The sequence below is a fragment of the Mandrillus leucophaeus genome, unplaced genomic scaffold, assembly GCF_000951045.1.
Source record: "Mandrillus leucophaeus isolate KB7577 unplaced genomic scaffold, Mleu.le_1.0 Scaffold87, whole genome shotgun sequence".
In the NCBI taxonomy this organism is placed as follows: Eukaryota; Metazoa; Chordata; class Mammalia; order Primates; family Cercopithecidae; genus Mandrillus; species Mandrillus leucophaeus.
This window is the reverse complement of record NW_012109474.1, coordinates 3,023,125-3,046,293: the sequence shown is the minus strand read 5'-3', so window position 1 is coordinate 3,046,293 and position 23,169 is coordinate 3,023,125. Positions and strand designations below refer to the sequence as shown.

General features: G+C 44.7%; 1 protein-coding gene across 1 annotated transcript in view; it reads left to right on the top strand.

The window, feature by feature from the left end:
- MYO5B (myosin VB) overlaps positions 1-23,169 on the top strand; it is a 261,230-nt gene that overhangs the window by 95,862 nt on the left and 142,199 nt on the right. Inside the window, exons 10-13 of the mRNA XM_011969014.1 lie at positions 2,404-2,485; positions 3,024-3,164; positions 10,961-11,083; positions 11,951-12,034. Coding sequence (XP_011824404.1) covers positions 2,404-2,485; positions 3,024-3,164; positions 10,961-11,083; positions 11,951-12,034 — 430 coding nt within the window. The remainder of the gene's footprint in view (positions 1-2,403; positions 2,486-3,023; positions 3,165-10,960; positions 11,084-11,950; positions 12,035-23,169) is intronic.

The following is a 23,169-nucleotide window of genomic DNA, read 5'->3' as shown; positions in this document are numbered from 1 at the left end:
TGTGAATGAGAAGTGTGTTTGTGTGTGTGTGTGAATGAGGAGTGTGTGTGAATGAGAAGAAGTGGCAAATGTCTATCTCTTCTGCATAGGCTTCTGCCCTTCTCACCCCTCAGCCTGATGCTGCTGTGGAGCACCTAAGGTGAGCCGCATGCATTTGTAGCTAAAGCTGCCAACGTGTGTATAATGTTGCCAGCATGGTGAGTGTGACCGCATCCGTCCTGTTGCCTGGGTCTTATCTGCACATCCAGTTGATCATTTGAGGCCCTCTCATCCCCATCTTCCTTCATGTCCAGAACCTTTCTATTCATTGGCCACCAGCAGCATGCGTCAGGCCCTGACTGGACCCTTCTGGCTTCTTACTGCAGTAAGAACTACCTCGCTCACTTTCCTGCCTCCAGGCTTGCACACCCTCCCTGGGCTCACAGTTGTTCTCCTGCCCGTCTCTAAGAGGCACATCAGGTTGTCAGTTCTTAATTTGACATCCTACAGAATCTCTCTGCTGCCACCTGGTAAATTCCAGACCCCTTCATGTAGCCGGCATGGCCTGCAGGGAGGACCCCTGCCTCCGCCCACTATGCTGTGCATCATGACCCCCATCCTCCCCTCTACTGGTTCCACCTTTCCCTGCCCAAAGATTGGGCTGTATTGCGAACATTGGAGTTAAGCAATGAATGATCGTGTTGATATTCTAAAATACAAAGTGCTCAAGTAAGTCCATTTTTAAAGTTAAAATCCAACAAAATTGACCAAGCATCAGACAGTTCACGATGTACAGTGACTAGTACAGTCAGAAAGAAAAATATTGAGCTGTAGTAATGATAAAAAAATTCAAATTCAGACTTTTTATGTTCCAAGGAACCAAAGACTTTAAAAAGTTAATGTTACACAGTTGACCAAAGAGCTGTGATATACTACTATTCCCTGACTCCCAGGAGGGGCAGGGCGAGATGGGGAGAACACTGGAGGCTGACCCGAGTGGAGAATGGGGACATTTTCCAGGTGATGAAAATGTCCTCCATCTGTGTTTGCATATTCACAGAACATCTCGATCTAAAAATTCTCTATCAAAAATGTATCACCCCATCAATAGATGTTGAGAAAAAAATTTTAAGGAAAATGCATGAAAATATATACTTAAAATTGGTATATTTTACCGTGTATAAAGGCTAACTCAATAAAGATTAAAACAAAATATTGTTGGCCAGTATTGGAAGAACAAGACATTTTCATACATTGTGAAGTGGACGTGGCTTCATAACATACATTAGTTCCACCTTTCCAGGGGTTAATTTGCTTCTACCTTTTAAGAAAAGTGGTACTGTTTCACATGGTAATTTCTCTAGGATAGCATCCTAAGGAAAGAATTATGAATTCAAAGAATTTGTCACAAAACTGATAGCAGCTAACAACTAAGAAAAGAACCAAAATGTCCTCAATGGGGGTGTGGCTAAATGGTGATGCATCCCTATGGGGGCCACTGCCAGCTCATGCGCACCTGTGTGAATTGAGAAAAGGTGTCCCCTCTGGATGGAACACACCCCTCTGGGGCTTGCGAGGGGGCTGACTGAATTCCAGCACCACCCATCCCCTCACCTGAGCACCATTGCAATTCCCATGTCTAAACTACGGCCCTGATCTTATATGGTGGTTGATGAGGCAGATGTTAAAACTGATGCCTTCAGAACAGTGGTGTTGGGAAGTGTTTTCAATGGAATGTTAAATGATGATAATAGAAGGTAAGCCTAGGTGTGGTGGCTCATGGCTGTAGTCCCAGCACTGTGGGAGGCTGAAGTGCATGGATCACTTGAGCCCAGGAGTTCGAGACCAGCTTGGACAACATGGTGAAACCTTGTCTCTACAAAAAAATAGAAAATTAGCTTGGCATGTTGGCATGTGCCTGTAGTCCCAGCTACTCGGGAGGCTGAGATGGGAGGATTCCTTCAGCCTGGGAGGCAGAGGTTGCAGTTAGCCAAGATTGTGCCTCTGCACTCTGGCCTGGGTGACAGAGTGAGATCCTGTCTCAAAAAAAAAAAGAGTAAAACATTACGTAGTTCTGACTGTTTTCAAAAATGCAAAATTCCTAAAAGGAAACCCACCAAGATATAACTGGTGATCAATATGAATGATGAAATCATTGCTGACTTTCTTTTTTCTTTTTTAAACTTTCTTTTCCAAAATTTTCCTGCTGTCATTACTTTTCCTAGTTTTGAAAATACGTTTGTTCTTTAATTAGGCTTTGTGTAGTGCTAACATCTGCAACAGTGCTCTCTCTGAACACAAGATGAGACAATGGGGATTCTGTGGTGGCGTCGGGGGAGACCTGAGTGAGAACAGCTTTGTTGAAGTCCCAGTGATTCCTTTGGTGAAAGGAGATGTCTCTTCTCTTCTCTTTCCATTCTGTAGGTTTGAGACATTTGAGGTAAACAGCTTTGAGCAGTTCTGTATCAACTATGCAAATGAAAAGCTCCAGCAGCAGTTCAACTCGGTAGGCTTGGTTTCCAGACCTGGGGGTACCAGGACTGGGGAGACTCCCCCTGGGAGGGACAGCCAGGCCACTTCTCTTCCTCTGAGGTGGGTGGGCCCTGGCTGTGTTCTGGTTTCCTGGTGGTGCCTCCAGCTTTCGGAAGGGGCTGTCCACTGCTCAGGAGGGAGAACTGAAGGGGGCAACTGTGCTGAGAGGGGAAATGATCCTCTCCTTGGCTATGACTCCCATTCCTCTGAGCCTAGGTTTCTTAGGGTATTTAAGCAACAGCAAGCCAGACATGGGGCTTCCTTTGATTGATTGGGAATACAGCAACTCAGGTGATTGTTAAAGTGCCCCCAGGAAGTGTCCACCCAGGAATGAGGAATCGCCTCACTGTGCTTTGCTTTTCTGCAGTCATGACTATGACTTAGCGTCCAAACCTTATCTGGCAGTTCTCTGCTGTCATCGAGAACCCAGAACTCGCTGAGCCCCTGGGGGAGGTGAATGTTAAGGTGTGTCTGCCTGCAGTTCACTCATGCGACCTTTTTACTTGCCATAGCATGTGTTCAAACTGGAGCAAGAAGAATACATGAAGGAACAGATCCCTTGGACCCTGATTGATTTTTATGATAACCAACCTTGTATCGACCTCATCGAAGCCAAGCTGGGTATCTTGGACCTATTGGATGAAGAATGTAAGGTAAAACTGATGATGCAAATTAGTTCAATTCTACGGTAGGGATGTGGTATGAGGGAATCACATAAGATCTCAAAGGTGGAATTTCATCTGTGATCAACTGGCCTTCAGTGTGCTGGAAGAAGCGTTGGCAGGCTGCATACTAGAAGCGTGTACTATTCTGCGTGCTAGAAGGCAGCACACTTAATGTGACTGGCGGGTGTTGCTACACTGGTAAACATGTGCCTCTCTTAGGGGAGCCTGGGTGGCATGGGTTGGCATGATATGATGGTGGTTTGGACTTGATGTCCCAGGTAGCCTAGGTGCCAAGAGAAGAACTGGAACATCTAATGGACATCCCTAGAAAGTGAAGACTCAAGTCTGGGATCACTATTGCCGCATCAGATGACTTGCGATAGAGCTGCATGGCATGTGGCAGGTGAAATTCATAGATTTCCCCATCTGGTTTCTGATGGGCTGTACCTGGTGGGACAGGGTGAGTGCTGACTTGTCAGCCTGCCGACTGCCTGGCAGCACTGGGAGGGTAAGGTTTAGAGGATCTGGGTTTTATCAGTTACTTGACTTCTTTGGCCTCTGCTTTCCTGCTCAATGATAGGGGTTGCATCTAATCTCCAAAATCTCTCCCAGTTGAGTGGTTGATTGCTAACAGGGGTAAATATATACCACTTCCTCCAGGGATGGAAACTCGAATCAACAGGTGTAAAAGCCACATGATTCTTGCTGTTGCAAGGGAAAGAACCCACTTGCTTTTACTTTCAGCTCTCCCACATCTTGCCTGTGAAGGGTTAGGTGTGGCTTGATGGTTTGGTAGGAGGTGTTTCCTTCCAGAAGGGCTCTCCTAGTTTCGTTGCCTTTGAAAATGAAAGGGGAAGAATAGAACAGAAGACAGAGAAAAATATACCAGTTCTACAGCTTTCGTATTTTTTTTTAACCTCCTGAAGGTTTTTAGCATTTCGCTAGAGATATGGGCTTCATCCTCAGAGTCAGTATCCAAGCAGAGATAATCTCTCAGTGTAGCAAAGTGTTTGTCCAGGCTTGCTCAACTGGACAGGTAGCAGTAAATGTAAAACAATTGTCCCTAGATTGAGTAGCGTGGGCTGAATGGCTGAAGTCACAGCCTAGGCCATCCTGCTGTTCATGACTCACTTTTATTTTCTTGGTTTCAGCATCCACTGCCACCACCACCCTTCCCAAACTTAGCCAAGGTCATGCTCCTTTTCCCCAGTCCCTTTTGAGATTCCCATCAGTAACTGTCTCCTCCAGCTCCACACCCCCGAAGCTAAAGTCAGCACCACGTCCTGTGTCCAACCCAGGCCTCTGGGATGCTAAGCTGGTGAGGCTCCCTGGGGCCAGTGCTCAAGGAGGACCCTGGCTTTTCATTCTCCCACCAGGTGGTGAAGGTGAAGGTCATACACAGTTCTCAGGGCACATGGAGTAGGCAGTTTGTCCTACACAGGTCTGTGGAAAGCCTGAGTTTCCTGCAAATCAGGGTGGTGGGGGCTAGACGTGTCAAGACACTGGGTGGTACTGTGGATGTGGCATGTGTAAACTCACACTGGTGGCCAAGGAGATGAGATGAACACCACATTAAGGAATAAGACAAAAGTCCACAATGTGGAGACTTTTTGTAACAGGTTTAATTGCTCTGGGAGTTCAGGATGATTTAGCATAATCTGATAGAGCATCAGTAACAGGTGGATTTTAAGCCAACAGTTGTTATTACATTTGTCAAAACTCATTGAACTGTATGCTTCAGTGAAAGGGTGCGTTTTACTGCATGGAAATTATTCTGCAATGAACCTGACTTTAAAACATAGTGGGGCCTGGAAGCACCCATGGCTCTGAGCCTGAGCAGGTTAGGGAATCCCCCTGGAGTTGCAGTGGCTGGGAAACTTGGTGCCCCTTGGGGAAGGATCCTATTGGGCTGTGGAAGCAGCCTCAGACACGTCCTTTCCTCCCTTTCCCTCAGACACTTTGCAGGGTGAGAGCGAATAATGACATTGCACTGTGAACAGTTGGGTTCTGTGACCCCATGTCGACAAGACACAAAGTCAAATGAAGGATTGAACTCATGGTGCAGAAGCAGCCCATGGGAAAATCAGTTTTCTTGGGGAAGATGTGCAGTGGCAAGGTAGCGAGCTGGGTTTTAAATGAGAGGTGTGGAGATGGGGTGGCTGTGGGTTTAAAGGGGGAGCGTGCAGGGAGCACTCCCCAGGGCCTGTGACTGGTGCCATGGCTGCAGAGGAGAGTGCAGACTGGACCAGGGTATTTATTAAACCACCTGAGGTGGAAAAGCCCCTTTTTAGACAGGCCTCAAACAAGCCACAGACTGCAATTGTTCCTCCTTTATTCAAGTCCACTCCTCCAAGAAGGTGTTTGATTGTCAGAAATGTAAATTTCCAGGCTGCTCTTAACAGGACTCCAAAGATGCCCGGTGGCGGGTGGGAAGTAGGTGCGCACCAGCCTCTGCTGCCTTCTAAGCCCTATTTGGGTTGGCACTTCCTGCTATCCTCTTCCCATTCATCAGTCCACTTTCTTTCAGAGGAACAGGCAACCTTGAACCCTGGAAGCAATTCTAGTGAGAGAAGCCTAGGTGCTGTCTCAGGTTGGAGGTGTTGGAGCAATCAATGGCAGGCCTGGGTGGGGCAGCAGGCTCTGCCCTGTGCCCTGTGATGAGGGTTGTTTCCTGGAAGAAAAGAAATCACTCAGGACTGTGGAGTGAAATCAGCTCACTCAGTGGGGATGCCAGTGCCCCCTACCCCCCGTTTTCTCACCCGGCCCAGGCTGCTGTCAGGAGGGTTTACTCTGTATTCAGATCACGGGATTGTTGTTTCTTAAGAAGTGGCCCCAAAGGTTTCCTTGTCTAGCACTTTCGTGTAGAGGTGTGACTCCTGTGATGGAGGGAGGTGAAGTGGCCTTGCTATGTTTATGTATTCATTCACACGAGAAACCACATGTTCACGGAATAGTGCACTGAGCCCCTGCCCTTCAGACGTCAGCACTTCTTGAGAGGGTCAGGCAAGCACTGAAGTGTCATCTTCGATGACGAAGAACCAGAAACGCTGTGGAGGAAATGACAGAAGGAAGAGCGCCGTGGGGCGAGCATTCCCAAGCAACGTCAGATGAGGAGGGGGCATTCCAGGTGAAGGGCATGTCACACTACACTTGGAGAACTTGAAGTGATCTGATTTGTCTGGAACTCCTGGTGGGGACAGGTAAGGTTGGCAAGTAGCGACCGTGGGAGAATGAGAAGCCATGTCCACCCTGAGCAGGTATTTGGGCTTCATCCTGAAGGCTCTGGGCATCAACCCACAGGGGAGAAGAATAGGAGAAGGGATCAGATGTGAATGATCAGCCCAGACTGTGTGCAAGCTGAGGTGGGGACAGCCTGGAGGAGGCAGCACCATGAGGCCATGTGGTAGGCCAGGCGGGAGGGAACAGGGCTTCCAGGAGCTTAGCAGGGAGAGGGCCTCCGTGAGTCCCTTGAGTGGAGCACTTCCTTCCAACGGAGTTGTTGGGACAGAAGTCTAATTTCGGTAATATGAGGAGAGTGGGAGGTGAGGCAGTGGAGACGGCGAGTTTGAACTCTCAGAGGCTTGGCTGTGAAGAGGAAGCGGCGGCGAGAGAGGGGCATGGGCATGGGTGGACTGTGGCCCCCCAGGAGGCAGGGGTGGGTGGACGGAAGGCCAGCCGGGAGAGAGGCCTTTCTTCCATGAGAAGGACAGAAAGGTGGGATGGCTGTGGGCGAAGATGAGTTTCTGCATGTTAGAGCAGGAATTTGGGATTTCCTGCTTGATAGCCTCTATTTCCCCATGAAGGAGCTGAGGCATCTGCTGAGAGGCAGCAGGGTCAGAAACTTGAAGAGAATGGAGGAAGGTGGGAATGGCTAACCAGTAAACAGAAAGAGAAATTGCAGAGTGCGCAGATTGTTTTGCTGAGGTTAAAGACCATAAATTGAGTTTTAGGAGTTGTTGAGATCAACTTCCTGCTTAGATCTAGGAACACTGTCTTAATCCATAGAAGTGATTCTCCGAGTGAAATTTTATTTTTTGGCTGCAGTACTTGTGTAAAAGTATCATGGCAGGGCTTGGTTAAAGGAAGATGAGTTGATGGGTGGTCTTATCCAGCCACCCAGGTATGGGTAAGGAGAGAATGGGTAGTTGGATTCATCTAGACTTAATGTTTTGCTGAGCGTGCAGAGGGCTATTTTGTAAAGGTGAAAAATAAAGGCCTGGAAGTGGCACTAGGGGTGGCTGGCAGGTGAGGAGGAAGAAGCTGCCTCCATTCCAGAGAGCAGTGAGGACTGCAGAGTCCTGGTGGACCCAGCTGGGTTTCTGTGGTGGCAAAGAGGGAAGGGGCCAGAGGGTACTCCTTAAAGAGCCTGGGGATCCAGAGGTACTTATGGTACAATGATTTGAGAGGTCAGCAGGGGTACAAGGCTTGAAGTATGGAATGGAAGGAGACAATGAGTGACCAGGAAGGTTGGTGCCAGTGGCCCAGGAAGACAGGGATGAGAAAAGAAGCAGACATAGAATAACTGGCCTTGGGGTCTGGTTTTTTTGTTTGTTTGTTTGTTTTGGTTTTGGTTTGTTTTGAGACAGTGTCTTGTTCTGTCACCCAGGCTGGAGTACAGTGGTGTCATCACAGTTATCACTGTAGCCCTGACCTACTGGGCTCAAGTGATCCTCCTGCCTTAGTCTCCCCAGTAGCTGGGGCTACAGGCAAGTGCCACCATGCCTGGCTAATTTTTAAGTTTTTTGTAGAGATGAGGTCTCTCTGTGTTGTTGCCCAGGCTGGTCTTAAACTTGTTGGGCTCAAGCCATCCTCCCACCTCAGCCTCCCAAAGTGCTGGGATTACAGGTGTGAGCCGTTGCACCTGGTTGTCCTTGGGGTCCTTAAAAGTCAGCTCCTATCAGCAGCTCTGTTGGGGACAGGCTTTGGCCTCAGAAGCTGTCCCAGGCCAGCAATGGCAACATCTGTGATAGAGAGTACAGTTCTGTCTAGAGTTCCACAAGGAACACTGAGAGGGGCTTAGGGAGCTCAGAACTTGCACTCCCCCACTGCCATGCCTGCTTTTTTTTTTTTTTTTTTTTCTATTTTGTTTTACTAGCAAGGAGTGGAATCAGGTCTAATGTATTTTTAACAGCTTTAATGAGATATAATTGACATATCATACAATTCACCCATTTAAAGTATACAATTTGGTGGTTTTTAGTATGTTCACAAAGTTGTGCATCCATTACCAACCACGGTCAATTTTAGAACATTTTCACCCCCTAAAAAAGCTCTTTAGCAGCTACTCCCCATTGCCCCCCTGCAGCCCCGGGCAACCACTAATCTACTTTCTTTCTGTATGGATTTGCCTATTCAGGGCATTTAATACAGATGGGACCTTTACTTTTTGATGTGATCAGTGGTCAGTACCATAAGGTCAGAGGGATTTAGGCCTCTGAGGAACAGAACCTATCTAGATGAGGACCGAGCTGTAGTCCCGGCTCCTGGCTCAGTGCTCTCTCTGCATTGCTTTGAGAAGAGCAGAAAGAAGTTCGTATAAGCTGTATGTGGATTTCCTTTATAAACGATTCCGTTCAGCTGCATATTATGGAGCTACTGATATCCATGACCCAGAAGCTACCAAAGTATAAGATTTTTTTTCTTTCTCCTGTGGCTGTTTAAAATCTACTTCTGTGGAAAGATTTTTGGAGATAAGCACCTTCTACCTTGTTCTGCTTTTGTGGCGCCCTTTAAAACTCTGTTGTCAGGCAAGAAGAGTTAACTTGTTCTGCTTGGAACCCCAGCTCTGCTATTTAATGGCAAAAGCCACAATTACTTTTGCACCAACCTAGTACTTCCCCATTATGTGACCTTGGCAAGTTACTTAACCTCTCTGTCTCCATTTCCTTATCTCTAAAATGCTTACAAATATAGCACCTAGCGGACAGGATTGTTTGAGGGTTAAATGAATTGATACATCTAAAATGTGTAGAAAATGGCCTGGCAAACAGTAAGCACTGTGGGCACTACCTGTATCATCTGAGACTCTTGATCATGGTTAATTCCTGCTGGCCCTTATTTTTAGTTGGAGGTGGAGTGGGCAGCAACAGGAGAGACTGATCCTTGTCAGAAAATATGAATACACTTGACCTTGGTTGTTCGTTTCCTCTGCTTATCAATTCACGCCAATCTGAATTACTGAATATGTAGGATTATGGAGTCTTCTCACAGAAGTCCAATTTCATCTCCAAGGCAAGATGATTTTGTTCCTAGCCAATTTTATGTGTTTGCCTGTGTGGGGCTTCCCACCATGGTTCTGTCTGCCTCAGTTTTGCCAGTCCTTCTAGGTCCCTCTTGTGCCCATCCTCTGGCCCACCCAGTCCTGACATCCATGCTGGGAAGACCCCTCCTTCCTTCACACCCGGTGGTTCTAAACACAGAATGCTTGGAGACAAATATAAAACAGTATATATAGAAAGTGCTGAATTAAATATATTTTATTGTCTGCCCAGTACAATTAATAGCCTCCTTCAAGATAGTTTTCTTTTCTTGAACTTCCTTTGGTGCTTAGCACTGAGTATTCAGTATTAGTTATGCCAAAATGAATCTTGAGCAAAATCAGTTTGCTTACAAAGGATTTAAGAAATTGTTTCCCAAGTATGTAAGCATTTTCTTTATGGCGCGGATTTTATTAGTTTACCATAAAAATCTCTTTGTAAACGGCTAGTGCAAGGGTCACCTTCAACCCTTCCTGATCCAAATATGCAATCTCAACCAAAGAAGGGCAGGTCAATTAGTGACCCGTCGCTGAGGACTGGACTGTTTTTGGTCAGTAGGTGTGTGCAGCGATGACCAGGGATGACAAGAGGAAGCACCTTCCTGTTGGAAGAGTTGCTGTCATCCTTGACAATTTGAGTGGTAGTTACAGTGACTCTGTTATATTTTCAATGAAGCAAGATGCTTTTTACAATTAAAGCCATCCATAAAGATATTGAAAGGGGCCACCTTTCAGAATTCTTAATGCAGTGGAACCTCTAAGTCTGACTTTAGACAATGGGAGATGCAGAGATTAGCACCATGTAGATCACTCACTAGGTACTTAGTTCCCACTGCATGGCCAGAGCCCAGTTCTAAGTTCTTTCAGGGACACATAAGCAACGTAAGGCACAACCAGTCCTTGAACACAACAAACTTACAGTTTGTAGTGACGAAACTCAAAACTCAGGGGTGCACAATATGCTAGGGCACGTGTAAGAGCTTGACTGCAAGGAATTCCAAAGAAGAGAGAAGCAAGATCAACAGTGGTCAGGAAAGGAAAGACTTCAGCCAGACCTGGACTATGGTATTTAGGTGAATTTAGGGAGGGAAGGTAGGTTTTCCTGTGGCAGGAGTTCACCTGGGTGAGTGGGTAAGCTTGGCACTGCAGGTGGATGTGTTTGTGATGCTGATGTCACAGCCCCAGTTGCAGGGAAGTACCTTCAGGTGGTCCTGCAGGCTGTGACTCTGCTCCTGTGACCTTAGATTTCACCCTTATCCTCCCTAGCACTTGCAGTGTCTGCCAACCAGCAGGCTCAGCTGCTCCCACAGGTCCCACAGGAGCCAACCCACAGGGGATGAGGGCACACCGTGGCAGGATCCTGAACATGTGTGGTTGAATTGTTCTTTGCACCATCCAGTTAAGGTCCCAGTTCAAGGGCTGAATCAACCTTCATGGAGCTGGCCTACTGATCCCATCCCTCTGCTGCAACCCAGGGCTTCCTTCTTCCTCCTCACAAAGCACTCTGCCCTGTCTTGTGGTTCTGCAGGTCCCCAAAGGAACTGACCAGAACTGGGCTCAGAAGCTCTATGACCGGCACTCCAGCAGCCAGCACTTCCAGAAGCCCCGCATGTCCAACACAGCCTTCATCATCATCCACTTTGCAGACAAGGTGGCTCTCCTCTCTGTTGGCTTGGGTATTCCCTTGGCCCCTCTCTAAGTAGACTTACTGGGCTCTAGACCTAGAGAGAAGGCTGTCCCTTCTGAATGCAAATGGCCTGAAGCCTCAGTTAGGTTCCCCTTCCATCCTCTTTTACCCACCCCTCTACTTCTAGGGGATACCAAGCTTACCACAAGGCATAACTTCACAGGGGGTGCTATAGTTGCCCATTCATATATATATACACACACATATATACACACATATATACATACACACATACATGTCTATATATATACATGTCTGTGTATGTGTGTGTGTGTGTGTATATATATATATATAAATTCTAAAACCATTAAGAGTCTACCCTCACAGAGCTTGAGAGAGAAGGGAGAGCTGAAAACAAAGTACCGAATGGTTTGGCTTCTTACCTGAAGCCGGTGTGGCTGCTCTCCAGGGGGCTGCTTTCTCAGTAGCTGGTGCGTGCATAGAATTTTTCTAAGTGGATTTCTGTTTGCTATGCACTAGCCTGGTGTTTCTTAAATTGTAATGTGTGTATAAATCACCTAGGGTCTTGTTAAAATACAGATTGATTCATTGGGTCTGAGATGTGGCTGAGAAGCTGCATTTATAGAGCCCTAAAGAACCCTTTTATTATGGGAACTCCCTTTAAAACAATTTCTTCCACAAAATGAATAGTCAGTTCCCTGTACGTAAATCCTGACCACTTACTGGGTTTGCATTTTAAGTGGCAACATCTGTGGGTTTCCTATCTACTCACAGCTCTTTTCAGAAAATGCTGCATGGATGAGATGAGAGTGGTTGAGAAACTGCTGAAGCACTAACGACTGTGTCTCTCTCTGGTTGCTGTGGCCCCAGGTGGAGTACCTCTCTGATGGTTTTCTGGAGAAAAACAGAGACACGGTGTATGAAGAGCAGATCAATATCCTGAAGGCCAGCAAGGTAAAGAGTGTCAGAAGCGGGGAGTGGAGCAGGAATGCCCGTGGCCAGTGCTGGGCAGGGAGTGGTGATGCAACCCCTTTAGGGTGGAAAGACAGAGATGCTGGGCAGGGAGGAGGCCAAAGGATTTGTCGGTCATTTCAGTATGAAAACACTTGAATGGCCATACCACTGTGAATGTGTCCCATCTTGTCTGAAAACACTTTAGTATGGCCTGATGGAGGGAAGAAAGCAAGGAGTGTAGGGGCATGGGGAGAGAACTGGGAAAGTTGCCTGCTAATGGAGGGGATAGGGGAGCATGGGAGGTGACAGGTAGAGAATGGTGAGCGCAGTGATGGAAATGTAGCTGGTGTCCGTCATGTCATCTGTCCTTCGTCCCCTGCCTACAGATGTAAGATTATTTAAACCCCATCACATCTAGTGTCTGCATTTAATTTGTTGAGCGGTCTATAGAACCTCTCTATAAGCAGAAATTTAATGGAATAGAAGGTGGGATTTAAGGAACACTTCAAACTACTACTTTGGACTCCTTCTCTGTTATTATCAGAATTTTATTTATTTCCAAGCATAGGAAAAGGTAGCAAATATTGTGTCCATTCTAGACGTAGAGGAAAGAAGGCACCAATTCACCCAAACATATCTTTATTAAATACCTGCTTTGGAAGGCCCTGCCCTAAACACACCATTTTCACACAAAGGTGAGCAAGACAGAGTCTACACTATGGTTGCTCCCCTTTTAATGGGCTGTGAGTGGGCAGATGAAGACACACACAGGTAACTGTGAAAGGAGAGAAGGAGCAGTGGGAGAGGATGATGCAGTCAGGGGAAGCATATGCGCCGGCACTCAAAAAGTCTACTGTGATGCAGATGCTGTTGCTGGCTTTAGCCCTGCAGAGGAAACCTGGGGCCAGGGGTAGGGGAACTTCCTAGGATTTAGGAGGCTTTCTCCCAGACCACATGATACTGAACTCACTGCAGGGGCCTGATAACATTGTGGAAATGGCAGATTAAGTTCTCTTTGTGATAAGCTTTAGATGAATGCAACAGAATGAGATGATAGAATGGAGAAAGTATATCCAGCAAAATGGACCCAGGACATAAACCCAGTTCTATCACGTGGTGAGGGGTTTAGGGAGGATTTGAGTCGCTAACAGCATGCAGACTGCCAATAACAGACCCCTGCCCAGTGTGATCTCTGGGTATCTGGAACATCAGAGAATTAGTCATCACTGGGACAAATTGGCTGTGGGTAAAAGTAAATATCACTTTGGAGTTCAATTCAAGTTTGACCTTGCAGCTCCCTAAGTTTTTAGATCTCCAGTTTGTGGTGGTTAATATGACTTTTTCCATTTTTTCATGAGGGTGGTGACATAGGGAGGAGCCCCAAGGCACAGGGAAAGAAAGTAGATGGAAGTGGTCTGAGCACTAGGAGCCCCTTCCTCATGATGGTCTCTTACGATGCCTGGAGGCCAGTGATGACCTATAGGGCCAGAAAACTCTGTTGTCTTGGTAGAAGTTTCTCCTTTCAGATTAGGAGCAGAAACGAGGGATGGAGGGAAGAGAGGTGGGTACTTTTTATTTAGTACAGAGTCTGGTTCTGCCATTGTATTGATTTCTGAGCATCTTAATTTGAGTGACTCTCGGGGATTCCAGAATCTAAAAAGGAGTGGTGCTAGGAAAACTCTGTTATACTCACTCTCCAGCAGGTTATCTTTTATTAATAGATGAGCTGCTTTTCCCTTATTTTTATTTAACAGCTTTATTGAATATTTGTGTAGTATATAGTGGTAACCAACACATGTAGTTAATCTCATGGAACTTAGTGAAAAAGATGCACAGTTTAATTACAAATTATGGAAATGCTAAGAAGGTCAAGAAGAAGGTGTTATGGAAGAGAATGATAAGGGTAGGTTGGTGGCCCCCAAGACCACCTCCAGGTTCAACCATTTGCTAGGAAGACTCACAAAACTCAGCATATAATTATGGTTATAATTTGTTACAGCAAAAAGTAAACAGCAAACTCAGCAAAGGGAGAGGTGGATGGGGTAATGTCTCCAGGAGACCAGGCACAAGCTTCCAAGAGTCCCTTCCACCTAGAGTCATACAGGATGCATGTAATTCCCCCTAGAAGCAAGTCATGACACTTCTTTTGAAATGCCTACCAGGGAAGGTCACCTGAGCGCAGGCAGCCAGGGTTTTTATTTGGGGTTGATTATATAGGCACCCTTAGCCTAGCGCAAACCAAAATTCCAAAATCCCAGAAGGAAAGCAGATGCTCAACATAAACGATATTGTTTGCATGAGCAATTTAGGCACAGTGAACAGTTCTTACCAGGGAATGGTGAAAATCCAAGTTCCCCTGACACCAGCCAGGGGTCAAGCAGCCTTTCTAAGGATAGCAGATGCAGGCCTGCTGTGTTAGCTCTTTTCTATACAAGAATATTGTTTTAGATTGCAGGTACTGGGTTTTTATTAGAAATTAAACATAAGTTCAAAAAAAATAAAAATAGTGTAGAAATATATAAAATAAGTCTTCTTTCCCACTCCTTGACCCATCTTTTGGTGGGTGAGAATGTACCCCATTCTGCATGTTGATAACATCTTTTTAAGATTAAAATAACTGTATTATAGACACATAGTCCTCTGTAATTTAATTTTTCAGTTACCATTGTATCTTGGTTGTCTTTCCACATGCGTACACATCTATTTCTCTTTTTTAAACAACTGCTGATAATTTGCTATTTCAAATAATGTAACAATGAATATCCTTTATGTATATCTTTGCATACTTCTGTACAATTATGTCTGTTGGGTAAAATTTTAGAAGTGGATTGATGATGGTTCAAAGAGTATGCACATCAAAAGTGTATAGCTGTTGCTAAGTTCGAGGACAAAATAGGTATGATCTACTCTTGAAATGCAACTTCCTCCTTCTCTGTCCTGCCCACCAACCACAATGCTAGCTTTCCCGCTCCCCAGCTAAAACTTCTAGAGAGCCAGTGACCTTGTTGCCACCCCTGTCCCCATCCCAGCAACACCCCTGAGATGCAGTGTAGCAGCACTGAGATTGACCAAGAAGGGCTCTGGCCAACCAGACACTAACTGGAGGAGGGCTTGAGAACTCTCTGGCCTGAGCCCCTCCTAGCCTGTTTCAGACGTCTCAAAAGACAGAAAGCAAAGATTGATGCTGTATCACCATAAACCTGCAGATGGGCTATACACAGACTGCAGCTGCAAATCAAAGAGTGATTGTAAGTAGCTCTGCACCATTCAGGCAGATGGGCATGTCTGGCAGCATCTGTCATTTTAGTATCTTTAAAGCTCATCATTTACTGAGTGAGTGGCTGTATTTTCTTTAAAATTTTTAGTTTTCATAGTAGCCGTATGAGGCATATGTTTCTAACTCCGTATTAAAGAAAAATGAAAACCTAGAAAGATACAAGTTTCTATGTCATTACATTAAAATTGTAATGCTTAATTTTTTATTGTTTTTCATTTAGCGCAGCTAAATCTCAAATCCTGTTTGTAAATTCATAATTTTACTTAAAGTACTTTTATGAGAGACTTTTTTTTTTTTTCCGTCGGGTGACATCCTTGATAAGAAATTAACAAGTCGTCATGAATAATTAAGCAGTAGGGGATAGAAGATACCCGTATACTCTACCAACCAAAGGGATGTTCGAAGAACTCCCACCAAGAGCAGTAAAATAACATGGTGTTAATGAGAATGTAATTAGTGAAGCCAGTTCCATTGCCTGAGCAGTTGTAATGTAGCTAATTGCTTTCTCAGCTATCAGAGCTATAAATAGACTTAAGAAATGCCTCTTTAAAACATGACTTCAAGTTTTTAACAGAGTCATTTGCTTTAAATACTAAAGGATGGAGATTTTCCCTTCCAGTTTTTATTTATTGTGAAAAGGAATAATTTATCAACCAGGAAAAGAAGAGCACTTTAAAAGGAGAATTTTTTCCTCTGAAGATTTCCTATTCCTGACCACCACTACATATAGGTCAGAGGGACAAGCTGTGGGTCACATGTTTATGCCAGCATGTGCTGGGCAGTGAGGGTATATTGGGCAGCGTTTCTGGGCTATGGGGCAGGCATCCCGATGCCATCTTTCCACTCTATTCCAGCATAAGGGATCTTGAGATGCATGTGGTCCAGAGGCCACCTTGACCCAAAGTCACCTACCCTGAGTTCATGAACCCTACACCTCCTTCCCAGAATTAATATTCCAACAAACTCATCCCCCTCTGAATCTCAGAGATCCTACCACTTCCAAATGCAGTCTCAGTGACAGAGACCTACAATTAAAACCTAGATTTTAAAATAAAATACAAATTCGCCGGACGGAACCTTGGTCTTGTTGGTACCCAAATTACAGCAGAGGAACAGCTCAGACAAGGCCCAGGTGTTCACTCCCCTTCTCCTTCCTGCTGCTTATGGCTTGACTTTGGCTTGTCAAGGAATGACAAGCACACATATCCATTGCTTTCCATGCTGATATGTTTTTTTAAAGTTATACACACATACCTTGTTTTGACCAAATAAGTTTGCTTTTTAAAAATCTTACGTTTACTTTTAATTTTTAAACTTATTTTCTATATAGGAGCTTGAGATAATAAACATACTACAAAATGTTCTCAAATGTACTTTGAGTGCTTCCTGTTTAAGATGTGCTGGTATTTGAAAAGCTTCTAGCAATACTTAAACCAAGCCGGACACGATGTAGGATAACTTTTTAGTTGACTAAACAATATCGTCTCCTTTATAATACAGAAGAGTCCATGTTGTCTTCCAAACAAAGTGAAGTACTGAGACTTTTCCTCCAAAGCCTATTTAAAACCCTTTTAAAATATTCATCTAAATGTCAGATTTTTCCCTCCAAAGGATACCATTAGTCACGTAAAAAGAATTGATTGAAAGGAAAATGTGTTTGTTTACAGCCATAGATTTTTTTAAAAAAGAAAAGATTCTGGGGAAGAGACCCCAATCAAACTGCTCTTGTACTGAGTCTTATTTTAGCTTTATGTGTCTGTTTCAGAGGAAATATCTTTTATATTCTTATACACACAAATGAGTAGGTGTGATTTCCAAGGTAACAGCTATGTGTCAGCTGTAATTGACTTTTTCTAAACTGCCAAATGGCCTTTAGAAAGTCTTTTCATGCTTCTTAGTCCCTTTTCGATTTGCCCCGGGCTTTTAAAATCTATATATAGAAATGAATAGCAGAGAATGCCAAAGCCAGTCCCTATGTACAGGTTTTAAACAAGTGACAGGAAAGTGTTAGTTTGTCTGGAGGTCCTTCCTTGAGCGTTTGAGTTTGAAGAGGGAAAATTGTGAGAAATGCCCGGGTGACTGCCCTAAGGTAAATTGTGGCAGCTCTCTTACTGCTCAGTCAGCTTACAAACAGACTGCTTAATAGCTCTAAACACATAATTGGAGTTCGTCAGTTGTCCTGATCTGATCACTATACACTATATATGTCAAAACATTACTAGGTACCCCGTATATGTACAGTTACTATGTGTCAATTAAAAAATAAAAATTTAAAAACTTCTCCCTTTCACTCAGAAATGTGATCCTTTGTATGGGTCCTTTGTCAAGTAAGAGCTTGGTGACTACTTTTCACTGTGACTCCGAGCTTGTGTAGAGTTGGGACACTCCTCGGGTGAGGTGTCTTTACCTAGCCCAGTCTTCTTAAGGGATGGGTGTGGATGGGGTCAGTAATGTGTATTTCTTGCTTGGGTCTTTTGCGGTTGTCTACAGCCCAGCGTTGAACATGGTATCTCTTAGTCTTTCAGTCCTGTCATCAAACTAGATCTCTTTCTATGTTCATTGAGTTTATAAAACAAATTTTGAATAGAATACGAAGCATACTACCCCTCCTTTTGAGAACTAATATTCCAACACAGTCATCTTCCTCTAAATCCCAGATTCTACCACTTCCAAATGCAGTCTCAATAGCAGGAACCTAAATGAAAACCCAGCTTTTAAAATAACATACAAACTCTTCAGACTAAACCTTGATTATATTTGTATCCAGATTATAGCATGGTGCCAGCTTAGGTACAAATCTGCCTTGGACAATTTTTACTTTCTGTTCTTAAGTTACAAATTCCCTGTTTAATGTATAAAACTAGAAGCACAGATAGCCTTTCTAATGGAAGCAGGAGAAAGGGGCTGAAATCTTAAAATCCTCCTATTGGTGATTCTGATTTCCAGGTTCCTAGTGTGATTTTCTCATACACATCAAGCATCCCAAATCTAGAATGCTCTAAAATTTGAAACTTTTTGAGCACCACATGACACTCAAAGGAAGTATGTCTACGGCCATACCACCCTGAATGTACCTGGTCTTGTCTGATCTCGGAAGCTAAGCAGGGTCGGGCCTGGTTTGTACATGGATGGGAGGAAATGCTCACTGGAGTATTTTGGATTTTGAGTATTCAGATTAGGGATGCTCAACCAGTAAGTATAATGTAAATTCTCCAAAATCTGAAACACTTCTGGTCTCAGGCATTTTGAATAAGGGATACTCAATCTGTACCTGTTACTGACCTTAGGGCTTAATATATTTTTTCACAGTAAAAGCTACTATGAATGATTTCTGTAAATTCGACCCCCTCCCCACCATCCAGTAGTATAGTTATGCAGATTGTTAACTTCCACCCATGTCTCAAACATCTTGAAAATTCACTTCAGAAAGTATATGAATTAGAATCATTTAATATGATTATTAAATGTTTTGCTTTGCCATGACAGATTGGCATAAATCACAATGACATCTTCAAAATGTGAACCTGCCTCTAGCCTTCCATTATTTCCCCATGGAACTTTCTCAGCACCAGTCTGACTGGGCCACTTTGTCCTTTCTTCCCTGTGTCTTGGCTCTCTGGCGCTGGTCCATGGAGCCCCCAGGCCTGGCTCTCTTCTCCTCCCCTCTCCTCCCCTCCTCCCCTCCTTCCCCCCATTCTGTTCCTGCCACTGTCAGTGTTTAGTTCACTTGAATACTGTTCATCTATGGCTTTCTGTCATAGACAGTGAGGACAAACAAATGGGCCTTCAACATGCGGCTGCTGGATAAGGTTTGCATCCAGAGAAAACTCTGGCTGTTGGGTGGAATGTGTTTGGGTGAAGGCGTGCCCGGAGGTACACCCTCACACTTTTGGTGACTGTAGTGATCCAGGAGAGAGCTGGGTAGTCCTGAGCTGGAGCAGCAGACTCTTCATTAATGAAAAAAAGGACTGCGTACTTGATTGAAATATAGGAAGTAGGGCGAGGACAGGATCCTAGCCTAAACCCAGGAAGTCAGTGGGTAAAGGTGGTTTGGGCTGTATTGAATTCGGAGTTCCCAGTGGAACACCTAGAGGGAAGAAGAGCGAGCTGGAATTGTGGATCATGGTAATGGGAAAAGATCCAGACTGGAGTGGCAGGATCTGGGAGGGATAGTTGGAGCCATGGCCTGGGGGAGACTGTCCCCAGGGACTGAGGTAAGTGGTGAGGATGAGGCTCTGGAAAATGGCAATGCAAAGGAGGGAAGTGCAGGAAAAAGCCCCGTGGGAGGTTCTGGCAAGGGAGTTGGGCAGGGAGAAGATTGGAAGAAGCAGAACTGCTAAGTCTCAAGAAGGGACCTTTATAAGGAGGCGAGGGCCAGTGGTGCGGAGGGCTTTGAAGAGGTCGAGTAGGATCAAAAATGAAACCACACCTCTTCTAGCCATTGGACTTGACGAGCACTGGAGTTGCTCTCAAGGCACATTTCAGCAGCACGGGGAGGAGGCCATCTGGTGGAGGCAGGTTTGAGGAGGAGCGGTGGTGTCCATCTGTGGACGCCTTGCTCGAGGTAATCAGTGGTAAAGTGAGAGGAGAGACAGGCTGAGCAGGGAGGGGTTTGAAGCAGCAGAGAAGCTTGAACATAGCTGTGTGCTTGGTGGATAGAAGCCAGGGGATGGAGTGGTTCGAGTATAAGAAAATGCAGGAGTCCAGGTCAGGGAGTGAGTTAAAGGAATCATCTGGTCAGCTCTTCCATTTTTATAGATGAGCAAGTTAAGATCTAGTAAGCCTGAGAGTTTGCCATAGGCCACACGGCTATCAAGTTGCAGGGTCATATCTAAAGTTCAGGTCTCCTGACCCAGTCCCATGCCCTTCCTGCTATATACCTCATTACTTCTGAGCTCCCTGCTAGGTTGTAAGCTCTTCTGGTCTCCCTGGTCTCTCTTGACTCCTCTAGACACCCAGGACAGGGCTTCACGTGCAATGGGCTCTTCCTTATGCTACAGCCAGGGATCTGTTTAGAAAGAACTGCCATCTCTGGTTCTAGTCATGCCACTCTCTGTGGTGTATTGTTGCTTGGACTCTGGAGCCAGGCTGTCTGGGTTCACATCCTGACTTTGCTACTTACAGCTCTGTGATCTTGGGCCCTAAGTCTCAGTTTCTCATCTGTAAAATAGAGTGCAATGGTGCTTACACCATTGGGAGGCTTGGAGGAGTTCATGTGTGTCAGGCATAGTTAACATGATCAATAAATATTAGCCCCTGTTATTTTAACCCTTTAATGACTTCCCATTGCTTTTAGGATAAAAATAAGAATTTTTAACTGAGGCTTACATGAGCTGGTCCCTCTTACTTCCTTCTCACTGTGTACATTATAGGTTGACCGGCTTTATCTTAACCCCCCCGAATACACAAAGCTCCTTCATAGGTGCCGTTACTTCCACCCCACAGTGTGCTGTCCTTCCCATCCAGTGTCCTACAGTTCAGACTTCCCTCCCTAAGAGAATCCTTTCTTCATTTCCCACATCCCAGACCCCCGATTCAGTTGCATCTTTGTTTATTTCCTTTAGGATATTCATCTTCTTGTCATTATGATTTTAATTGTGGGTTATTTTCATTAGCATTCTACTTCCATGCTAGACCATAAGCTCCATGATATAGAAGAGGCTAGGCTTGTTCTATAACACTTTTGTGTTGCCAGTCCCTAGCACAGCACTGGTTGCATATTTGAGAGTCAGTAAGTGTTGATGGGTTAATGCGTGGATGAATGAATGAATGAACAAACTAGTCAATCTAGTTTTTTAACAGTCAGTGACCTAGTATTTACTTTCTCTTCTTTGACTGCACATGGAATTGAGTACCTAATAAAAGTATCATTTTTTTATGATGTTGGCATATGGATTTTAGCCACAGATCTTAAATTGTGTTTTCATTTCTGACAGCTTACTAGTTACCTTGCCATCTAAAAAGACAATATTTATGATTTTGAAATACCATGCATGAAGAGAGGAGGAAGATTTATTTCAAAGATGCTGAGAATAGGAACAGAGTTGTCACCTGTTGGCAGCTAACACTTGGGGGCATCCTTAGTGATCTCACTGGGGGACCCTCCCGGGTACCTGCCTGACAACAGTATCATCAATATCCTTAGCAGGGATTTGTCTCTTTATCTCCTTCCATGGAGATGTTTAGACGCTGCATGTTGTAAATAGGATTATCCCTTCCATGCCCTGAGGCAGGGATTCGAGGTGTGCTTTGCTTAGGAATATGGTAGCATTGTCTCATGCTAATCATGGTGTCAGCAGCCTATTGTAGCCACAGAATAGCCAGCAGTGAGAATGGGCTTGAGCTGCTCACCAGAGATGGCCTTAAGATCATTGGTTGGTGCTTTTAGACTGAACTGAGAACCCAGGTCAGGGAACTAAGGAGCTGTAACTTTTATTTGCATGCAAGTCACTCTGGTGGAAAATGGAAATTGGATGCTTCTAATGGTTGCTGTGTCTGTGGGAAATGAGGAGTGCAAGGGAAAAGTGAAACTGACACATGTTGATTCCAGCACGGTTGTGCATCTAGGTGCACATGTACATGGTTGTTTCATTGCTTTATAACCCATTAGACTAGCTCCTGTGCTGTACAAAACAAAACACTGACTTGTGTTAATTTCTCTTGACTCTAAAACTGAAACTCCTGAAATGTATGAACTTTGTAAGAACTAAGAATGAGGTAAGAGGAACTAATTTTTTTGTTTGTTTTTAGTTTAAAATGCTTGATGTAGAAGATTAGCCTATAATTTTCACCAGCATTAGGTGCTGTTTTAAGCATTAGGCATTGTAACCTTGTATGCATGTGCAGGTGGGCACACTCATACTGATCCACTGCGATTGTGAAGTGTTCCTGCATAAGGTGAAGCTTAAGCCTTGCTGAAAACAAACCCTTGGAACCATGGAATTCATACAAGTTGCTTTATGCTTGATCTTATCCAAAAGGCTTAGAAGTGATATGAGTTACTTTAATATGTGAAAAATACCAGAGTCATCAGACTGAGGGGGGTTCACTGAGCAAAGTGTCTGCATCTCTCCGGTTTCTCCTTGGACGTGACTTAGGTAGTTGCTAATGGTCTTATGCCTGCCCTAAGTGAGGTCAGGTTGCAAGAAGCCCCATGGGAATGGGATGGTCATCATGTGTTTTATACTCCTGGTCATATCACCCTGGAACTCCAGCACAAAGGTACCTAATAAGGTTGCAGAAACTGCCTTTGAGTACGCTAAGTCACCTGAATCTGACAGGTTCTGAGAACAGTTCTAGTGTGCCACCAGCACCATCTTGCTACTCTGCCTAGACACTGTGATGTGCTAATGTGACATCATGACTCTGTACTGTCAGGTATCTCTGACGGCAGGAGGGAGATGAGCCGGGGCCCACCGTAGACTGTAATGTGAAAAAGCTCATATGCATTGCCTTGTTTTGATATGCTTCTAGGACTTTTTGAATACACCTAGAATAGTGAATTATTTTGTGAACTTTGTACCTATTCTTACGTGATTCTTTGTTTCCAAGCTCTTGGCATGATACTCTTGGTATGAAAGCCTTTGTAGTGCTCAGTAAATATTCCATTAGGCTGGAGCTTAATTTATTGAAGGTCTCGGCAGTGCAGAGCATCACCAGAGCATGAGCTGTCACTGCTGTATGGGACCTGAAGATGATGCTGCCTCTTCAGTAGGTAGCTTACCTTAGCCTGAATCTCCTACGAGTCTCAGGAGATGATGTCAGCTGGAGAAATGTTTCATGGAAGTGTTATCTTATGTATTTAATTGTTATTGCAAGTACCTCAAAAGTCAAGGCTATGTCTGAAGCCCTTTTATAT